The following is a 20,490-nucleotide window of genomic DNA, read 5'->3' on the forward strand; positions in this document are numbered from 1 at the left end:
TCTACTGTAGATGAAGTGTGATTCTTCATCAGATCTGAAACCTATCATATCCCTCTACGTGAGAATTGGGACAGTCCACAAAGAATGAATTAGAGACACTGTGTGACCACTTTTCACCTCACATGTTTGCATAGAGATATGAGTCTCCAGTTTCTTATAAAAGACTGCACGTCTGTAACACTGGAATTCTATTATGCAGCAATACTCAATCTGCAGTAATATATAATAATGGACATTTGCATTGATGGGGACTATTTGTTACAGAAACACGGCGGAGTAACCGTTTCGCTACAGCATAATCTAGTTGAAGGATCACGAAATGGAAGTTGAGCTTTGCCAGGAACCAGTTTAGATTTGTGATCAGTAACAGCTGCTTCTATTTGCTTGATGACATCATCATATCCAGCTAGTGGGTAGTCTTCGGATGGGTCATTTTCAAGGTTAAATAGCAGCGGTGGACTATGCGGAGTACGGCCCACGGACAAAGTTTCGTATTGGTCGGCCAACGAGAAGGAATATGTCTCGTCTTCTTGCATATTATCTCCCGTGTCAGGCAGAGGGAACTTTGGTTTGGGATTTGTAAAGAAATGTGCTTTCCATGGGCCGAGGCGTACTGCCCACAGCTCACAGCCTTGGTAGAAGAAAGAGACATTTCTGACATTTCGTGCATCCAGACTATCACTGGTGTCAGGTGGATGAATTCCAGCAGTGTGTGTGATGTTTAGGATGGCCGACATTGAGATGGAGTCCATGACACGATCTGAAGGTATCTCTCCACCAGCTAGCTCGACAAATGTGGCAAATACATCTGTAGTGACAGCCATGTCCATGATGACTTGTCTTGGAGCAATGTGACCTGGCCACCATGCTATGGCTGGTTCTCTCAGACCACCTTCCCAGGTCTGCGCCTTGCGTCCAGACAGCAGTCCTGAAAACACAATACCGATAACCATGCACACCTCTTGAAAAATATCCCGCTCCCTGGCCGTGGTTGAATATACAGACCACCTACATAGGCTGGAGTTTCCCTCTTCTTTGGGGCTATATATACATGCCAGCTAGTCGGTTGGTGGATACACTTACGCCTGATTGTGTTGGGTATGTTGCCAACGGGCTCAGCTGCTTTTTAAAAGGTGTATTGTTGTACCTGCCACCTTTGTTGCTTCCAGGGTTCATATACTTTCTATTTGAAGTATACATACCTGTTAACCATGAACTGCTTCTGGCTAGATTAACTCTTGTGTAATCAATGGTGCTAGTGAAGCTTTTATCAGATCCACTCTGATTTAGCCACCCACACTAGTAGCAAGTATTGTCTTCACTGGGGGCAGGGGTAACTGCAGTTGGATCCCGGGACGGATACCCTGATGCCGTCAATCCTTCTCCTGCACCTTGTCCTCACCCACTTACTGAGGTGAGGTGAGCCCATAAGGGGGATCATTTTCAAGTCCACTCAGAGTTTTGGGGATTTCAGGGGGTGTCGGAGAGAAATAGAGAGAGAGAGAGAGAGAGAGAGAGAGAGAGAGAGAGAGAGAGAGAGAGAGAGAGAGAGAGGGGGAGAGCAGGAAAGGAAGGTAGAGAGACTCTGAAGTCAGTCTCACTTCCAATGACACTTCCCTCATGTCATAACAAATGCATGGTCCCAATCCATGTATTCATGCAATGGGGCTGGTTGGTCTCAACGCCAGATCAAGACTTGCATATGTAGTAGAAGAAGTGGAAAGCACACTAATCACACCACTAGCTGGCATGGACAGTTGCTGCATTTAGAACGTGATCAATGTCCTACTCACCATTATTTCCGGAGGTGGCCTTATTCGTAGTGGACGGTATTGCACCGTTGTCCGATGTGAGAAACGCAAACGTGTTAGCAGACAGGCTGGGTGTGTAGCGAATGACATCCAGCACGGCGCCCACAGCCGCATCCACCTCCATTACGCTGTCACCAAATACGCCACGCTTGCTGACTCCTTTGAATCAGGGCGTAGTAAAACAGAGCACAGCACACACTTATTCAAAGGTCTCGATTTCACCAGACCACAGTTGCTCTAGCTGGCTTTTCAAGGCTGCAGTACGCCCGGCGCCAATCCGGTAAAGAAGGCTCCATTGCTAACCCTTTCAAGTTTACAGCGGTGTATGTTGGGACAAAGACGCAGGTTAGAGCTGGAAAAGAAGCATGTGTTAGGTTTACCTTTATGACGCATTTCAGTTCACCAAGTTTGTTTCTTTAACTTTCTTGTATAGATTTCAGACACTTGACAAGACACAAAAAAGTTTAAAAAACTAATCAGCAGCTTCCAACGATCGTATCTCATTCGATTTTCTCCGGCTTTGCTGATAGGACGTAAGTGGACGAGACACCACACAGCTTACGACAGAAGCAATCTCCAAAGTGGTAGGACAAAAAATTGTAGAGTTGTTGTACTCGCATTCCTGACGACTTGAACGTGTTTTTGTGCAGTCCACTGTGCAATGTGTGTTTTCCTTTCCCGCACACTTTTGTTATTAACCTTCCACGGAACTGGTGTGACAGAAACTACATATAGTACGAGTCTTCATGCAAGCAAGTGGATGTACAAAATGGCAGCCTGTAGTCCCTGTACCTGTATCAGCCCACCTGTTCCACATCACCAGTACCTTCCACTAAGCCCACCTGTTCCACATCACCAGTACCTGCCACTAAGCCCACCTGTTCCATACCACCAGTACCTTCCACTAAGCCCACCTGTTCCATATCACCAGTACCTTCCACTAAGCCCACCTGTTCCACATCACCAGTACCTTCCACTAAGCCCACCTGTTCCACATCACCAGTACCTTCCACTAAGCCCACCTGTTCCACATCACCAGTACCTTCCACTAAGCCCACCTGTTCCACATCACCAGTACCTGCCACTAAGCCCACCTGTTCCACATCACCAGTACCTTCCACTAAGCCCACCTGTTCCACATCACCAGTACCTTCCACTAAGCCCACCTGTTCCATATCACCAGTACCTTCCACTAAGCCCACCTGTTCCACATCACCAGTACCTTCCACTAAGCCCACCTGTTCCACATCACCAGTACCTTCCACTAAGCCCACCTGTTCCATATCACCAGTACCTTCCACTAAGCCCACCTGTTCCATATCACCAGTACCTTCCACTAAGCCCACCTGTTCCACATCACCAGTACCTTCCACTAAGCCCACCTGTTCCACATCACCAGTACCTTCCACTAAGCCCACCTGTTCCACATCACCAGTACCTTCCACTAAGCCCACCTGTTCCATATCACCAGTACCTTCCACTAAGCCCACCTGTTCCATATCACCAGTACCTTCCACTAAGCCCACCTGTTCCATATCACCAGTACCTTCCACTAAGCCCACCTGTTCCACATCACCAGTACCTTCCACTAAGCCCACCTGTTCCACGTCACCAGTACCTTCCACTAAGCCCACCTGTTCCACATCACCAGTACCTTCCACTAAGCCCACCTGTTCCACATCACCAGTACCTGCCACTAAGCCCACCTGTTCCATACCACCAGTACCTTCCACTAAGCCCACCTGTTCCATATCACCAGTACCTTCCACTAAGCCCACCTGTTCCACATCACCAGTACCTTCCACTAAGCCCACCTGTTCCACATCACCAGTACCTTCCACTAAGCCCACCTGTTCCACATCACCAGTACCTTCCACTAAGCCCACCTGTTCCACATCACCAGTACCTTCCACTAAGCCCACCTGTTCCACATCACCAGTACCTGCCACTAAGCCCACCTGTTCCACATCACCAGCACCTGCCACTAAGCCCACCTGTTCCATATCACCAGTACCTTCCACTAAGCCCAAGATTATGGGAAATCATGAAAATCAACGTTATTATTTTTTTCTTGAAAAACAGTATTGAGAGAAATGAAAGAAGAAGTGTTAGAATAAGAGCGATTGGTTTTGGTAGTTGTCCAGTATAATTATGAGTCGGGGAAGGGAGGGGGGGGGCGCTCCTATCGACCAAATCTTGAGTCCATCTCAAGTGAATTATAACCCACTGTTTTTAAGAAAGAAACAGGCAGAAAGATGAACAGGATGTTTGACAATTTCACACATGGCTGCTTACCTGGGTTTGCTGCAAACTGTGGAACATGAACATGGGAGAATGGCAAGTAGAGAAAGAAGGGCGTGCCCGATAAGCTTGCATTCGTAATAAATGCCTCGGCGTGCTCCACGTAGCGCTGTGTCAGCGTAGTGTAGTTGGCAGGCTGCTCAATGATTTTCTCGTCGTGAATTATGGGCACTGGATGGCAGACCTCTGCCTGAGACTCCTTCTCCTGTGTGTCATTTCCATAGGCAAATCCCATGTCCACGCTGTACGGTAGTCCAAAATAGTGGTCGAAACCTTGTCTGGTTGGCTGGTACTTCACTTGCTGACCAAGATGCCATTTGCCTATCTGCAGTGGAACATGGAGCATACGTTTGGAGTATATGTACAGCATTGCATTGTTGGTGTGCTGAGAGAATGGAGTCGTAGAACCTACATTTGTTCTACTCCTTGTTAGATATATGGGGGGTGGGGGGTGGGGATCCATGCAGGCAATGTCACTGGAGTTTGCCTTGGCTCACAACAATGCCACGGCAATAGTAACTCTCCGAATGCGTTTTTGGTGCACATGTTCATTTCTGGTTGTGCCCCAGCCCAATCTCGACTATCACACTCGGCGTCAGCATCCCGATTTAAACCTTTGATCGCCTGATTGTTTCAAGGCTATCCCACATAGGAGAATGAAACAGCTATCCACTATTCCCGCGATAAACCTTTCCGTTAACGACATTTGGGTCTAACAAGGAGCTCAAATCGATGACCCGAAGACTTTGAGATACTCTCCTTCTACAAGCCGAACTCAGCAAAACCTGTTTTGGTGATGCCTACGCATGTTGTCAAGAGTACAGAGTACATGTAAATGCATTCTATCCCTCCCTTATGTTAGGAAGACTATGTCACTGTCTTGATACTAGCAACATTGGCAATGTGAATGCGTATTGGCTCAAGTTGCCCATGGAAATTAAGACCATATCCAAATGAATAATAGACAGTTCAAAGACCTTGTTAAAACTTAAAAGTCATGTCAAGTTGTAAGCTCTCTCGCCTCGTTTTGCTAGCTTGTCTTGCCACTATTCACCATAGTTACCATAGTGATAAATTTCACACCTGTTATGCGTTATTTTCTTCTGATAATTATGTTCTTTCTTCTTTCCTTCTCTTGCCAAGGTTGGCTAACACCCGCTCCTTTGTATCGGCTTTTGCCATTAGACGGTGAAATAAAATATAAAACAAAGACATGCCCTTACCATCATCGTGGAGTAGTTGAGTGTCTTGAGTGACTCAGCTATAGTGATTTCATTCAGAGGTAGACCGTTCACCGCATCACACCACAGAACCATTGGCTGAGACGAGTCCTTACTGCCGTACGTATTGCCACACATACCGCTACGCACTGGCAATCGTCCAGTCAGCAGTGCAGCGCGGGACGGTGTGCAGATCGAGTGTGCTGTGTAGAACTGTGTCAATCTAGCGCCTTCCAATGCCATCCGGTTAATGTTTGGCGTGGAAGTTGTTGGCGCACCAAAGCAGCCCAGGTCTCCATATCCCATGCTGATGACAGATCCAATCATGTCAGTCATCAGAAACCACATGCACGTACACGCACATGCACACAAACACACAGACACACACGTGCACATACACACACAACACTTTTTTGCTCACATACAACGATCTAGATTCATGGGTCACCGTGCTTGATGATTCCAATTCATTTTAGGATTGTCTCGTAGAATTTATTTGCAAATTGACTTGTAAACTGTTGTTGCTCCCTTGCCTTGCCTCTGTTGGGTACTGCACTTGCAGATGTTCTGCTTGCCGCAGTGTCACTTTCCATGCACATGAAAATGGTAACCTAACATGTACCAATCAATGGCGGTGCATACCTAGCGACTTGCGACTTACTCGTCCACATAAAAGAGTATGAAGTTAGGTTTGGTTGTAGCAGCAATCACACTACTTGCTGGTGGCTGGCCCGCTTCCGACGCACTAGCCTGTGCGCTCCAAGAAGTTGTACTGCACTGCATTGCTGCTCCGAGCAGCAGTGCCTTGAAAATTGTCAATCTAAAATAGTCCATCATATTCAGACTGCGGTGACCGTTGGGCCACACCAAACTCCTCCTGAACCGCTGTAAATTATTATTATACCACCCAGTCAAATGTTCAGTTGACGGACTGTCTCAAATGCAGTGCAAAATCTAATCTCACTCGTGCTTCGACCCCACGAGCAGGTATTTCATTGCACGAACGGATCGAGGTCCACCAAGGTCTGCACTTACCGAACTGTGGTCGAAATGACACTTTCCGTACTAGTATACTGAGATCGTGCTTCGGACTATCGCCACCGCGTACCGCGGCCCATGATTTACTGTCTGCCTGACGTCTGTCAGGTTTGCATGGTCTGTCGGGATACCCAACCCATCTGCTGACCCCTTGCCATTTTTTCACATGTCCACCCTGGCAGAAATACAGATCAACTGACTCCGCCTGACTTGGCCTGTCCTGATGGTATCCACGATATCAGGGACTCATTCAGATCAGTCTGTCTGGAATGGTCGTGGTCCGAGGAAGCTGAGACGCTCCCTTCCAATCGAACTCGCGCACTTCCACCGAAACTGGGTGACTGCGCCCTACTAGATGGGGATTTGTATGCAAAATGTCACTAAAAGCACCGTTTCGTTCTTATAAAAGCACGGGTGACCGTGATTGGCCCATATGTTGTAGTCTTTTGGACGCTGAGTCGACTGGTTTTGGTCCGAAAAGCCTGCGATGCAGCGTTCCTCCTTTATTCCCAATCGAACATGGTTGAACAAGCGGTCACGTGCTCCTGGATGCCCAAATCACCTGGTCACCACGCCAGCAGGCGACAACTTTCACACCAAGGTTCAACTCGAGTTCAACTCGAGTGACAGGACTGCACCCAAAAAAGGTCAAACAGGCTAGTAGTTGTACCCTGCAGGCACGGTGACCAGCTGACTGGTGTACGCAGGAGCACGTGACCGCTTGTTCAACCATGTTCGATTGGGAATAAAGGAGGAACGCTGCATCGCAGCCTTTTCGGACCAAAACCAGTCGACTCAGCGTCCAAAAGACTACAACATATGGGCCAATCGCGGTCATCCGTTCTTTTATAAGAACGAAACGGCGCTTTTAGTGACATTTTGCATACAAATCGAGGAACGCTGCATCGCAGCCTTTTCGGACCAAAACCAGTCGACTCAGCGTCCAAAAGACTACAACATATGGGCCAATCGCGGTCATCCGTTCTTTTATAAGAACGAAACGGCGCTTTTAGTGACATTTTGCATACAAATCCCCATCTAGTAGGGCGCAGTCACCCAGTTTCGGTGGAAGTGCGCGAGTTCGATTGGGATTCAAGTAGGACGGGAGCGTCTCAGCTTTTTCGGACCAAGACCATTCGACTCAGCACCCCGAAGACTAGTACAACTGATGAAATTTTAATTTTTGCCTTAACTTCCCCTTTAACCAGGGAGTCGTCAACCGACTCCCTGGTCACGATCTAGCATGATTTTCGCAAGATGAAAAGACCTCGTCATCACCAGATCTACTAGTACCAATAAACATGATTGTAGACACGGTAAAAAATACCCTGGGTAAACACCACTTGCATGTCTACAAAAATTTTCTGTATCAGTTGGGTCGCTCGTTTACTTGCAGGCCCGTGGCCTGCACTGTTCTCCTGCCATATTTCATGTGCTTTTTGCCCAATAGCCAATCGGGAACAAAAAGGTACTGCATACTTATTTCAGTTCCCTTGATTTCAAAAATCTTCTCTCTAGCCGAATGAACACAACCCAAAAAATCCATGTAACTATTTAAAAACATAAAGGATGGAAACACAGTGAGATAGATACATGTAAAGCCAACATAATAATTATGATGATTGTACAACAGTTACCATTCTCTGGATACTATGTGTTGCAGAAACATGGCGGAGCAACAGTTTGACTACAGCACAGTCTGGTCGATGGATCACGAAATGGCAGCTGAGCCTTACCAGGAACCAGCTTAGATTTGTGATCAGTAACAGCAGCTTCTATTTGCTTGATGACATCATCATATCCACCTAGTGGGTAGTCTTCCGATGGGTCATTTTCAAGGTTAAATAGCAGCGGTGGACTATGCGGAGTACGACCCACAGATCGAGTTTCGTATTGGTCGGCCAACAAGAAAGAGGATGTCTTATCTACCTGCGTGACATCTCCCGTGTTAGGCAGAGGAAACATTGGTTTGGGATCCGTGAAGAAATGTGCTTTCCATGGTCCCAAGCGTACTGCCCACAGCTCACAGCCTTGGTAAAAGAAAGAGACATTTCTGAATTGCTGTGCTCTCGGAGTATGAAACTGGCAAGCTGGATGATCTCCAGTAGTGTGCGTGATGTTAAGCATGGGCAACATTGAGATGGAGTCCATGACCCGATCTGAAGGTATCTCTCCGCCGGCTAGCTCGACAAATGTGGCAAATACATCTGTGGTGACAGCCACGTCCATGATGACTTGTCTTGGAGCAATGCGACCTGGCCACCATGCTATGGCTGGCTCTCTCAGACCACCTTCCCAGATCTGACCTTTTCTTCCTGAAAATAACCCTACATAGCACATTGAAAAGAGAGAAAGACCAAGAGATAGATGATGGGTGAAAATAAGGAGGGAGGAGGAGAGAGGGAGGGGTGGGTGGGGGTGGTCGAGGGAGAGTTCTAGTATTTGTTTGGTGAATTGCATTCTGAGCTGGTGGTGGACAGATCTGTCAGGTTTGAGAGACTTTTGACACTACCGGTTTAGGTGCTCATTATGGCATATCGATATGCTGATGTACCTTACAAGCTTTTTAACATACACAAGCATCTAGATTGTTGTCTGTGGAAGTTGCCACTGTGAAAACTGGGGAGATGTCTAACATGCAATTAAATCATGCTGGGGTGGGATTTTGATAAAACAAATTCAAGCAGTGATGTGCATTCGCATGTCTTCATTCAGTCAAACTCTCTCCAGCAAGATTCTGCTGCTGAGACGTTGATTATTACTCGTTGAATTGGTTAGCATGCAAAGCCAGGGATTATGGTTTTACAAGTGATCCACAGTCTCTGTAGCCTGAGTGGTGCAATGCCCATCACAGTAGCACTCACCATTGTCACCTGTGTTCACTTTGCTACCCTCGGCGGGCTGAGCTCCATTGTCAGACGTCAGGAAGACAAACGTGTTCTTCAAGAGGCCAGGAGAGGCTCTAACCATGTCCAGGACACGTCCCACAGCAGCATCCACCTCCATTACGCTGTCGCCGAAATAGCCACGTTTGCTAACTCCTACAACACCATATATACATGTATATGGAATTATGCAGATAGATTTTCACTAAAATTTGAAATCCTGATCAGTGCTATTAAACAGTGTAAAGGCCATAAATACATCAAATACTTATTATATTCTCCCGAGACAGTTCGTCACGTGAACATGCGACAAGCACAGATACTTGCGTGATACGTACAGCATGTTAAATCTACTATGATGCTGCTTGATATGGTAGGGAAGTGAACAGAACAGGGTTCACTGTAGCACTCTCAGTCTATGTACTTTGAAGTTTGTCGAAACTCAGTACAGTAGCAGCAACGAGCAGTAACAACGTACCTGGCTTGGCAGCAAATTGCGGAAGGTGGACATGTGAGAACGGCACGTAGAGAAAGAATGGCTTGCCGGACTTGCTTGCATTGGCTATATACTGCTCAGCTTGCTCCACATAGCGCTGTGTCAGTGTGGTGTAGTTAGCTGGCTGCTCGATGATCTTCTCGTCTTGAATCAGCGGCACAGGATAGCATATCTCAATCAACGAGCTCTCCTGTGTGTCATTTCCATAGGCAAATCCCATGTCCACACTGTACGGTAGTCCAAAATAGTGGTCGAAACCTTGTCTGGTTGGCTGGTACTTCACTTGCTGGCCAAGATGCCATTTGCCTATCTGCAGTGGAACACAGCGATGAGAAGGGACAATCAATCCGTATAATTCAATTCAAAAAGATGGAACACAGCACCTCCCTCATCCAGACTATACTTGCTCTGACTACTTGGTCCTAGCACCGAAGGATTCTGCAAAAGTTTATACCCACACCATCATGACCAGGCTAGTTAAGGATGTTGAACATGGTCATGCAGTACTGCAACAGGAGCTACGCATGGAAAGACCGATGCACCGAGGAATTAAAAACGCAGCACCATCCACTGTGAACCGTTCCACTTGATATACATCCGGTCTTGCATCAGCTTATGTCGCTCTCAGGATTCTTGCAGGAAACTTCTGGTTGTACTAGGCTAGAGAACTGTGTTTGTAGAACCGGTTTGCCATTCCAAACAATATGGACAGTGGAAGTTACTCAATACTAGTACTTCAGTAATCGCAATGACAACAAAACCAATCATTGAACAATACATGCTGCTGAATACTAGGCTGGACTGCTCACCATCATCGTGGAGTAGTTCATAGTCTTCAGTGACTCGGCCAGAGTGATTTCATCCAGAGGTAGACCGTTCACTGCATCACACCACAGCACCATTGGCTGAGACGAGTTCGCACTTCCATATGTATTGCCGCACATGCCGCTGCGCACTGGCAATCGTCCAGTCAATAGTGCAGCGCGGGACGGTGTGCAGATCGAATGCGCTGTGTAGAACTGTGTCAATCTAGCACCTTCCAATGCCATCCTGTCAATGTTTGGCGTAGACGTTGTCGGTGCTCCGAAACAGCCCAGGTCTCCATACCCCATGCTGCAGTGAAGCAACCAACAGCACAGGGGTTTTCTTTGATGCAAGCCATCCTAGCTGCCATTTCAAGTTGTACTTCAAGATAACCAAGACAAGGCTTTGAAGTGCAACTGCAGCATGTGAAGGCATCTATGCTTGTTAGTCGTTCCAGTTAGGTAAGCAAGAAACGAAAAAGTTGCTCTTCACTTCATGGTCCTATTCCCAACATCTGTGAAATTATGACTGAAAACACACATGACACGCACTATATATTTGTAAGTAATTAGTTGGTATCGGCCATGATCTCAATGCATCAGTTGATGTTCTTATCTCAATTCCTTAGCCACTCCAGCACCCTGCTCAGAGATCCTGGGACAACAGGCACGTTATTTGAGTGTAGACGTACGGTGTGTTGCGTTATGCATGACTGTGCATGTGGAGAGCTGATTACTTACTCATCCACATAGAAGAGAATGAAGTTGGGCTTGGTCGGTGTGCTGTCTCCGTTGCATCCCTGTGACTGTGATTGTCTCTGGGCCGGGGCTGTTTCAGATTCACGACTATCGCTGGCATGTACAGCCCAGCTGGGTGACTGCCGGAGAATGCCAGCAATGCAGGATAGGAACACCAGTACTGCCACTGCATTACTCCAACATCGCGTATCCATCCTCGCAATGGTCCGCACAAAAGACAGAACACTGTGACTTCTACGAACACGCTAGAACCGTTGACTTTACTTCCCTGTGCTGCAGGATACACTTGACACTAGTTCAGTCCAATTAAAATGTTGTCTCGGAAAGGCTCTGCGGACGGTGGCTTTCAGTTCACTTCATTCCTTCGCGGTGCACATGCATACGTGGACAGGCGACGAATCGACCGATGGCCACAATGTAGATCTACCAAAGACGTAAAACTTCAAACCGTTGACGATGGAGGAGGGCATGGCATCATCCAGCTGCCAAACGAAAACGTCGTTTCTATTCAAACGCCAGAGCAGTCCAGTCCGGCACAATCGAACCGCTCGCCGTGGCATCATGCAAGAAACCTCCTGTCCCGTCACTCACTAACATGTCAGCATCTTGCGACTATCGAGTGTCAACGCTTTACTGCTGCCAAGAGTGGTGTGGTGTCTAGCAATAGCCAGGTATGGACAAACAAATACCTGTGAAAGAAATTCAGAGTTGCAGCTGATTAGACTTCTTCCTTGAACGTGAGTCACTGGAGGATCATACCAAGCTGAGTACACTCGGCGTCAGCACGGCACTGAAGAGCATGCAAGAGGTGTAGTAGAAGCACCGAAAGCCTATTCCAGTGACGACCGCTAAGCTCAGTGCACCCTCCAGAATTTCGGTAAGGGACGAAGACTTTGATAAGACCCTGTTCGAGATTTTTCGGAATGTGTTTTTGCAACCAATCAGGCTCTATAATCTCAAACATTGTCTAAACTAAAATTATGTTCACAAAATAGGAAGTTGTGCACGATCCTTTTATTCATCTTGAACGGTATCGATGCAAAGAAACTGTTTTGTAGTGAGATGTCAGCGACGACTTCCGAACGGTGTTAGTTACCGCTGTAACTTTGATTAATAGTGTATTTGCCGGTGTAATGCTACTGCATTCTAGTAGATCTACTGATGCATGTGTTTGTACCACTTAGCTGCATGGTCAACACTGGTCACTGGTGACTAGTAATGATACCATAATACATACCTGCCAACCTTTGCACAAGTCGATCGGGCCAATGGGCAATGGGCAATGACATACCTACTCACTGTAGGTATGAAAATGTACACAAACGTAGCTCACGCGTGCACGGTGAGGCATGGTACAAAATTTAAAATTAATGCACTTTGGGGTGCCTATCATGACCACCCTCGATACCGGGACGGTCCTGGCCAAATCGAGACGGTTGGCAGGTATGGCAGTGCTCCCTGGTCATCACCCTACTCCCTAGTCTTCATGCTTATTTCTTGACAGTGTTTCTGCTCACTGGCCGGCATTCGGGGAGTACCAGCATATGCATCAGCAGCTCAGCCCAGGACGATGCTAAGCGCTGAAGAGGTCCAGCAATACCACGCTGATGGATACCTGATAAAGCGCCAGTTCTTCAGTAGAGAGGAAAGTCAGTAAGTACTCAAGCCGAGCCATTTTCACTACACTACAGTTCTAGCGTGAGTGAAGTCTGTTCATGCAATACATGATGTATATGTACAGTAAGTACATGTATGGCTCTAGAACTGCCACACTAGAACACTAGCACTGTAGCTTGTTACGGTTTAGAGGCGATGTACACGACCGGCGGCACTGCATCCCGCCGGGAAGTGAAGCACGTGATCCCGAGAGCTTGCGTACATGCGGGAAAAACGAAAACCGATTCACACGGCAGGATGTACGCACAGTACCTGTCATGCAAAACAATCCGTGGAATGCCACGGGATGAATTTCCACCCCCACCCCCTCACGGTACCGGGGCTGTACCGGGATAACTCGTACGTTCGCGCCAGAATTTGAGTACTGTAAAACCGGAAAGTTTAACGACCAAACGTTTTTGTAATTTTGGCATGACGACGTGCAGAAAGTTTAACGATGGCTACCTGGCCGGCCATCCGGTACCCATCTGTACGCACAGACATCTCCCCATAACGTTTCTTCAAATAACGAAAAAAAACTGGTCGTTAAAACGTTAGACTTTCCGGCTTTACAGTACACGTGATTGCATCTCCATGGCAGCATGCCGCACGGGATGAATCCTGCCGTCGTGTAAATCGCCTCTTAATGTGAATAGTGACCTCTGGGCGTCACAATTGCAGGCGGCAATAATGGCTGCTTGACTCGGAGCGCAGGCAGTGTGCCCGTTGTGTCAAACAGAATTGTCATTGTAGCACCAAGATAAACGAAAGAAGGAGCGGACCAAAAACTTGGTTGGAAGAAGATAGCCGTATGCCTGCATGGATACATAGCTTTACAACCTTTGAGATCAACGAAAGAAAGAGCGGACAAAAAGCCTTGGTTGGAACAACATAGCCGTATGCCTGCATGGATACATGTACATACTGAAAAGTCCGGCAGTTATTGCCGCAAGTGTTTACAGTTGCACCCTGTCTCCTAACAATGGCAGGGAATCGAGTGTTGACCCTCCAAGCGTTAGTTAAGGTGTGTTCGATGTGCCTGTTTTGTAGGCGGCTCCTTGAGAAATCTCGTTCGGACAAGGTACTGCAGGAGAGCGCTATTCGCCGTGATGACAAGGACGGAAGGACAACAAAGCTAACGGTTTGGTAGGTGGACAGATTAGATAGCATGTGCTGCTACATTTTGTTATGAGAGGAGCTTTGGGAACAAATCTGTTGCACAGCTTAGCATTTTAGCTAGGAATGCTGAAAGTTATGCTGGAAACTTGCTGTCCAGGCTGAGCTGTTACCTGGTGGTAATTGTGTTCTTTATGGAGGAAAGAAGATAGGATTCTCTCACGGGGCTCTCCTTCATCTTTGATAATGTTCTTGCCAGCGTTTGGCTTCAAGGAAATTGTGGTATGTTCAGCTGCTTCCGACGTTTCCTTGCGGCGCTTTTTTTATCTGATCTTATGATCTTTTCTGACCACGTTTACATGTGTAGGAACCATCCTATTGATGATCTGTATGGTATGTTCTCCCGCAACAAGAGGCTGGTAACCGCCGTCGAGCAGCTGATGGGTGAACCAGGTGAGTTTGGCTGCAAGAACAACAGCAACGGGCAATGGCTATATCAAAGTAGAACCGACAACCCATGGGATGTGCGGGAGCTAGACAACATAAACCAGAGGGGGCCTCCGAGTACGGGTTGACCTCAGCGCAATTTGTCATTTTGACTTCAAGATACGATAACAACTGTGCCATAGGCATAGGGTCCTATGGATACAGGCCAACACTGTAGGTGGGGTGCACGGCTCAGATGACTCATGAACAATTTGTGTTTTATACAATGTAAATGGCAGCAATTCCGTTTTCCTAAACCAATACGGACGTGCACATTCTGGCGGCACCGATTCAGTAGTCCTCACTGGAGAAGATGAATCATTGGTGGGATGGGGAGGGGGCTCTACGAGTAATAAGGAATGTACGATGATAGCTTACTGGTAAAAGTAAAGGTAATACTTTGCCAATTCTGATCGTAGGGGCAGGAGAGGTTAGACACCTCCTGTTTTAATGAGCTCAACATACATGTAGTGAGGCCGGCGATGCTCACCGCCTCTCGTTGCCTTTGCCTCCCCAACTGAAGTCAGGTCACTCAATACCGTGACATGCAGGGGTATACTCAGGGTGGAGAATACTTTTTTGCTCAAACTGGGAATCAAACACCCAACTTTCTTTTTGAAAGGCCAATGCTCTTACCACTTTTCCAAGCACGCATCCCTTATTATCACGGTGCTTGAGACATACCGATAATCGATTGCCGCATATACTGGAAATTCCATGAACACTGGTATTGGTTACATATGTACAGCCATGGTCGTGCCTGGCGTACCCGCAGCGGCACTTGTCCTGCAGTATGCCAATGGGTACTTTGTACTTTGTGTTCATTTCATGTGCTTTGCTCTCGACAGTCTACCATTATCATTCCAAGATAATGCTGAAAGAACCGAGAGTCGGCGGAGCATGGGAATGGCATCAAGGTAATTGGTTTTTAGTCTTAAAAAGACACACTGTGAAGTTGCACCCAGTATGTCTTGTTCTGATAAGAGGTATGCTCGCCAAATATAAAATATTGTTCGGAGCACGGCAGTATTGCTTCATAGTCCCGAATCCATACTAAAGTGTGATTGGATAAAAAAAAGTACCTTGGATACTGCAAGTACACTCTCCTATTCTTGAGCCGTGGGGGTGCTTCCACTGATGTTGTAACATTCGTATGCTAGAACGTAGCAATGCCTCAGCTGGACTGAGATTTGAGCCTTCGCAACGCAATGGGCGGATCTAAATCTTCAATTACGGCCTTTGCGCACACTGGTACTCTGTTGAGAAGAATCGCAGCGCACTGCAGGCATTATTAGACACTGGACGCATCTCATTCAGAATGTACATGGCACTAGTACAAAGCACAAAGCAGAATTGCCGTTGACTTGCGAAAGTGTTCAACCCACTAGGAGGAGCCTGCAACACAAGCTCACAATGGCGGGAAAATTGCTTTCTGGCTACTCAGAGTTTCAAGGCAGCTGGGCCAATCGTCAGACAACATCACTGCTGCATGCCACTACATGTACAAGGGCGTTGGAACCGCACCGGCCGAGGCGGCCATGGCCGCCCCACTTTTTCGGCGGGTTTTTATTTTTTTTATTTTTTTAAGCACACTGCAACAAAGCGCGATGATCTCAGCGCAAACGTGGCAAATCCTTGTCCCCGATCGTGGTTTGTTGCAGAATCAAAAGTCCATGTACACTGAAATGGCACCAAATGCCTGGGAATGCTTGCAATTGGCTTCAATTTTTGAATTTTTTTCCCGGGGGAGGGTAATGTTTGTCCCCGATCGTAGCATCTTCTTGGTTTTTTGCAGAATCAAAAAGTCTTTCATTGTAGTTACCGTACACTGAAATGGCACCAAATGCCCGGAAATGCTTGCAATTGGCTTTAATTTTTGAATTTTTTTCCCGGGGGAGGACCCCCCCTTCCATGGCCGCCCCACTTCCAAAGTCGTTCCGACGCGCCTGCATGTAGTGGCGGTGGGTGGCAATATTTCCGCCACGGACTACTGGTCCTTTTAGTATTTGTTTTGTTATGGCACGTTCAGAGTAACGTTCACTAACGGGAGAGTATAATTATAGCTTCCACCTCACGTAATGTACCGCAATGACACGTTGCCAGAACTCACTCAGGTCCGGCTGATGGACTGATCACCATGCCCCATTCACCTGTACAACCATGCACGGTTGACGATGTCTGCTAAAGGTTATAGGAAGGCACACTCTTCTCTCTGTGTGCCTGTCCGGTGGGGCTGTGGGCGTGAACGGACGTGCGTGCACGTGTGTGTGTGTGTGTGTGTTCATGCGTGTGTTCATGCCTGTGTGTGGGGGTTCTGTACAACGGCTTGTGTAGACTATGGATACTGGTACAAGAACGGCTGCCTGTATCCACTGATGCTGAGTGCTATGATTGCTATTGACCGGGCCACAACAGACAATGGGTGTCTGCAGGTCCTGAAGGTGAGTTCAGCTTTCATACTTGATTGTTGCACCTAGCCGCTCAGATTATTGTATCACTCTTTAAATTGTTCTAGTTAGCTAACCTTCCCTTGCATTGCCAAGTGCAGCGAGTGGTTCACTGGGATGCCTTGTGGTTTCATGCATGTCGAGGAAATACTACAGTTCTCCCTAAAAATCTTTTGTAACTAGCTCTAGAAACTGCATGTGGGGCCAATTTTTTCTCTCTTTCTTCCTCCTTCCGGGAATCACTGCCCCCCCCCCCCCCTCCCCCGGGCCGCTCTCTCTCTCTCTCTCTCTCTCTTTCTCTCTCTCTCTCTCTCTCTCTCTCTCTCTCTTTATTTTGTACATGTACGAGGTTGAGCAGGTATACAAGAGCGCAAGCACTGCAGCGTCTTCTTTCCAATGTTTCATGGTATGTAACATATGCTTCCGTGCTCCATTCGGTCTCACGGTTTCTGCAGGGCTCCCACCACGTTGGTAGAGTGAACCACGGAGTCACAGGTAAGCCATTGCTCACGTTATGGTACAGTACAGTGCAGCACAGTGCAGTGCAGTGGCTGCTGGAAGCATGCACGATTGTACCACTCTGATCTGTGCAGCTGTCAGGTGTCACCTAGAACTTATAAAATTACTCCCACAACATGCCATGACCTGTACATGGCATTGGATTTCACTTTACTTGTTTTACTAGCAAACACAGCCCTGCTAATAATCAAGGAAAGAGGACAACTGAAGTGACACTGGACAAGAAGACAAAGGAGAGTAGGGCCGATACAAAGCATGTGCATGGAGGGACCCTGAATCGTGCATGGGTGCGTGTAGTTGAACAAAGATATCTCGATTCGTGAATGGTGGCCTTTTGCTTTGGATTTACTTTGTTACATGTAAACTCCAGGTGGTCAGGTTGGCGCAGACATGCAGCGCGTTGATGCCGCTGTGTCCCGACATGAGCTTATTCACTGTGAACTGGAGCAGGGAGGTAAGGGATAACAACGACTGTATATTCAGCATCGAAGTAGGAAGAGCTGAAGTCAATTGGAATAGGTGGGGGGGGGGGGGCGGGGGTTGTTATGGTTTCTTTTTGTTGAGCCACGTACATGTTCATGACATTGTATACTTCTGGCAATGTACTTAAACTGAGCGCGGTTCGGGGCTGTGTGTCACACGTTGTGTGTGCGTATGTTTCTGCGCGGTGCATGCTAAGCTTATTACATGTACTTTCAAAACCTTCTCGAACAACTTTCGCTGAAGAAGAGAACGACATATCCTGGGCAGTCAGTGACATGGCATTGTCCCCACCTGCTAGCACAGGCTCTCGGCCTTCGAATCTATCTTTTTGTTGATTGCATTGTGGCTCTGTGCTTGCCCACTGGCACATGTATGCGTGTGTGTGTGTGTGTGTGTGTGTGTGTGTGTGTGTGTGTGTGTGTGTGTGTGTGTGTGTGTGTGTGTGTGTCCCATATGGTGCAGTGGTATGTGCAGCGATTTCCAATCGATAGATTGCGGGTTCGATTCCCGACGATTATGGTCACACACGTCTTTCTTCTCTTTCTCAGACTCTTCCTGACTTTTCTTTCATTCTCCTGGGTGGTTACCAACAGCCAGTGCATGCCGGAGTATGTGGTGTGATGTGTGTGTGCGGGAAAAAAAAAGAAAAAAATGAAAAAGACCAAAAAAGGGATTCACTGGCCAGAAAATGTCACTCCAAATAGCTGTATGGTGTAGACCAGGCTGAATAGTGACGGTCAATTCTTCAGCCTTGCAAGCTGTTGAATGGTGTAATCCCAGCACAAGTTGCTATGGCTTCTGCCGTAGCATTGCTATCATCGCCTCCGGCGATGGGCGTCAAAGGTCAAAGGTGTGTGTGTGTGTGTGTGTGTGTGTGTGTGTGTGTGTGTGTGTGTGTGTGTGTGTGTGTACAGATGTCCTCTTCCTGCACTGTAATACACTGCACAAGAGCGCTGCCAACCTCTCCGATAACCCACGCTGGTCGTACATCATAGCTTACAACGCTGTGCGCAACGATCCCCTCTGGGAGCACCACCATGCCAGCTACACACCGCTGAAGACGGTCGATGGCAATGCTATCATGCAGTGGAAAGAGGACACGGGTAGCTCTGATCACCAGGCATTGATCTTCAACACAGATAAAGACAGTGGAGATCGCACTGAAGATTGATCTAATTGGCCACTATTGCAGCTTTCTAAAAGACAAAAATGACATTGAAGTAACACAAAGTGTTTTATACCTGGTCGTAATCAGCACATCTTGCCTCAGAAGTAGTCACCTTCTACTGAATTTCTTTCCCTTTATTTTGTGAGGTACTTCCTTGAGCTTTTCTCTTACTTGTCACATCTTACTCGAGATAACACCATGTTTTCTTAGACCCCAATGAATATGCAGTTGTAATTCCTCACGGGGGGGGGTCAAGTATGTGCTACAATTGGGGAGTCATATAAACCCGGGTTTATATGACTCCCTGGCCACAATTGGTAATACAGTCAGACCTCGTTTATCCTGTCCTTGTTTATCCGGATCCCTCGCCATCCGGTAGAAAATGGTTGGTTACCGATTTACAGCATATGCCATGCACATATACAGTATGTGTGTTCGATTATCCGGTTCCCTCGCCTATCCGGATATTTTTCTGGAAAACGGATGTGTGCGGTTATGCGAGGTCTGATTGTACAATCAGACCTCGCATAACCGCACACATCCGTTTTCCAGAAAAATATCCGGATAGGCGAGGGAACCGGATAATCGAACACACATACTGTATATGTGCATGGCATATGCTGTAAATCAGTAGCCAATGATTTTCTTCCGGATGGCGAGGGATCCGGATAAACGAGGTCTGACTGTACCAGTATTGGAGACATGTACCTGTACTTGAATTGGTATTGTAGCAAGATCGACTGCCTGCTGCCGTGGGTGCCACGCAGCATACGCGCTGCTACTGATCACAATACAGTGGGAATCCTTGGAATTCCGACCGCCTCAGTCCGAGACCACACGAAGTGGTCTGATTTGTGAAAGTGATGGTTTGTGCGTGCTATGGAGGAAAATTCGCAGGCCGGAGAAAAAGTGATTGGTTTAGTGGTGTGTTCAGAAAGCAAGCTAGGTGCCACTGTACTGTAAAACTGTAGATAAGAGCAGGGAGTGGTATTATACTACTCCCTGGATAAGAGTTGGTGGACAAACTACTAGTAAGCCCGCACTCTCATTGAAAAAATAAATTCTCTTATGTGGACCAAGAGTGGTACACATAAACCAAAGATAGCACCCGGTAATTCCCCTCAACTACAATGAATAGTACTTTTACGATCCCTTTTCCAGACGTTTCGTCCGGTTCTAAACATCGTCACCATCCTTATCCATTGACAGTGTTGTTTAGAACGAAGAAACGTCTGGAAAATGTATCGTAAAACTTACTACTTGTATCTTTGTTCAGGTGTACCAACCACTCTCGGTCTAGAT

The 20,490-nt window shown here is 47.2% G+C and overlaps 2 protein-coding genes across 2 annotated transcripts; one reads left to right on the plus strand and one right to left on the minus strand.

The window, feature by feature from the left end:
• Nucleotides 1-11,851, minus strand: LOC135805452 (uncharacterized). Its single transcript, XM_065319488.1, has 10 exons — nucleotides 11,296-11,851; nucleotides 10,561-10,864; nucleotides 9,734-10,061; nucleotides 9,235-9,411; nucleotides 8,022-8,697; nucleotides 5,994-6,263; nucleotides 5,336-5,639; nucleotides 4,107-4,437; nucleotides 1,794-1,970; nucleotides 1-928 (listed from the first exon to the last, which is right to left on the minus strand). Exons 1-10 carry the CDS (start codon nucleotides 11,505-11,507, stop codon nucleotides 252-254), a joined length of 3,456 nt encoding a protein of 1,151 aa, XP_065175560.1. The 5' UTR covers nucleotides 11,508-11,851; the 3' UTR covers nucleotides 1-251.
• Nucleotides 11,852-12,713: 862 nt separating this feature from the next.
• Nucleotides 12,714-19,409, plus strand: LOC135831001 (L-proline trans-4-hydroxylase-like). The gene is made up of 9 exons (XM_065343240.1): nucleotides 12,714-12,756; nucleotides 12,818-12,966; nucleotides 14,020-14,115; nucleotides 14,453-14,538; nucleotides 15,420-15,488; nucleotides 16,906-17,012; nucleotides 17,474-17,513; nucleotides 17,908-17,991; nucleotides 18,935-19,409. Exons 2-9 carry the CDS (start codon nucleotides 12,884-12,886, stop codon nucleotides 19,189-19,191), a joined length of 822 nt encoding a protein of 273 aa, XP_065199312.1. The 5' UTR covers nucleotides 12,714-12,756; nucleotides 12,818-12,883; the 3' UTR covers nucleotides 19,192-19,409.
• The last annotated feature ends 1,081 nt before the right edge of the window (nucleotides 19,410-20,490 follow it).

The sequence above is a fragment of the Sycon ciliatum genome, chromosome 1 (genome assembly GCF_964019385.1).
Source record: "Sycon ciliatum chromosome 1, ocSycCili1.1, whole genome shotgun sequence".
Classification (NCBI taxonomy): domain Eukaryota; kingdom Metazoa; phylum Porifera; class Calcarea; order Leucosolenida; family Sycettidae; genus Sycon; species Sycon ciliatum.

Coding starts and splice junctions, on each gene's coding strand:
- LOC135805452 (XM_065319488.1), bottom strand. CDS start 11,507: ATGGATACGCGATGTTGGAGTAATGCAGTGGCAGTACTGGTGTTCCTA. Junction 5,640..5,993: donor ATACTCTTTTATGTGGACGA/GTAAGTCGCAAG, acceptor ATCTGTCATCAG/CATGGGATATGGAGACCTGG. Junction 1,971..4,106: donor ACAGTTTGCAGCAAACCCAG/GTAAGCAGCCAT, acceptor CCTGATTCAAAG/GAGTCAGCAAGCGTGGCGTA.
- LOC135831001 (XM_065343240.1), top strand. CDS start 12,884: ATGCTAAGCGCTGAAGAGGTCCAGCAATACCACGCTGATGGATACCTG. Junction 14,116..14,452: donor ACAACAAAGCTAACGGTTTG/GTAGGTGGACAG, acceptor TTACATGTGTAG/GAACCATCCTATTGATGATC. Junction 14,539..15,419: donor GCAGCTGATGGGTGAACCAG/GTGAGTTTGGCT, acceptor TGCTCTCGACAG/TCTACCATTATCATTCCAAG.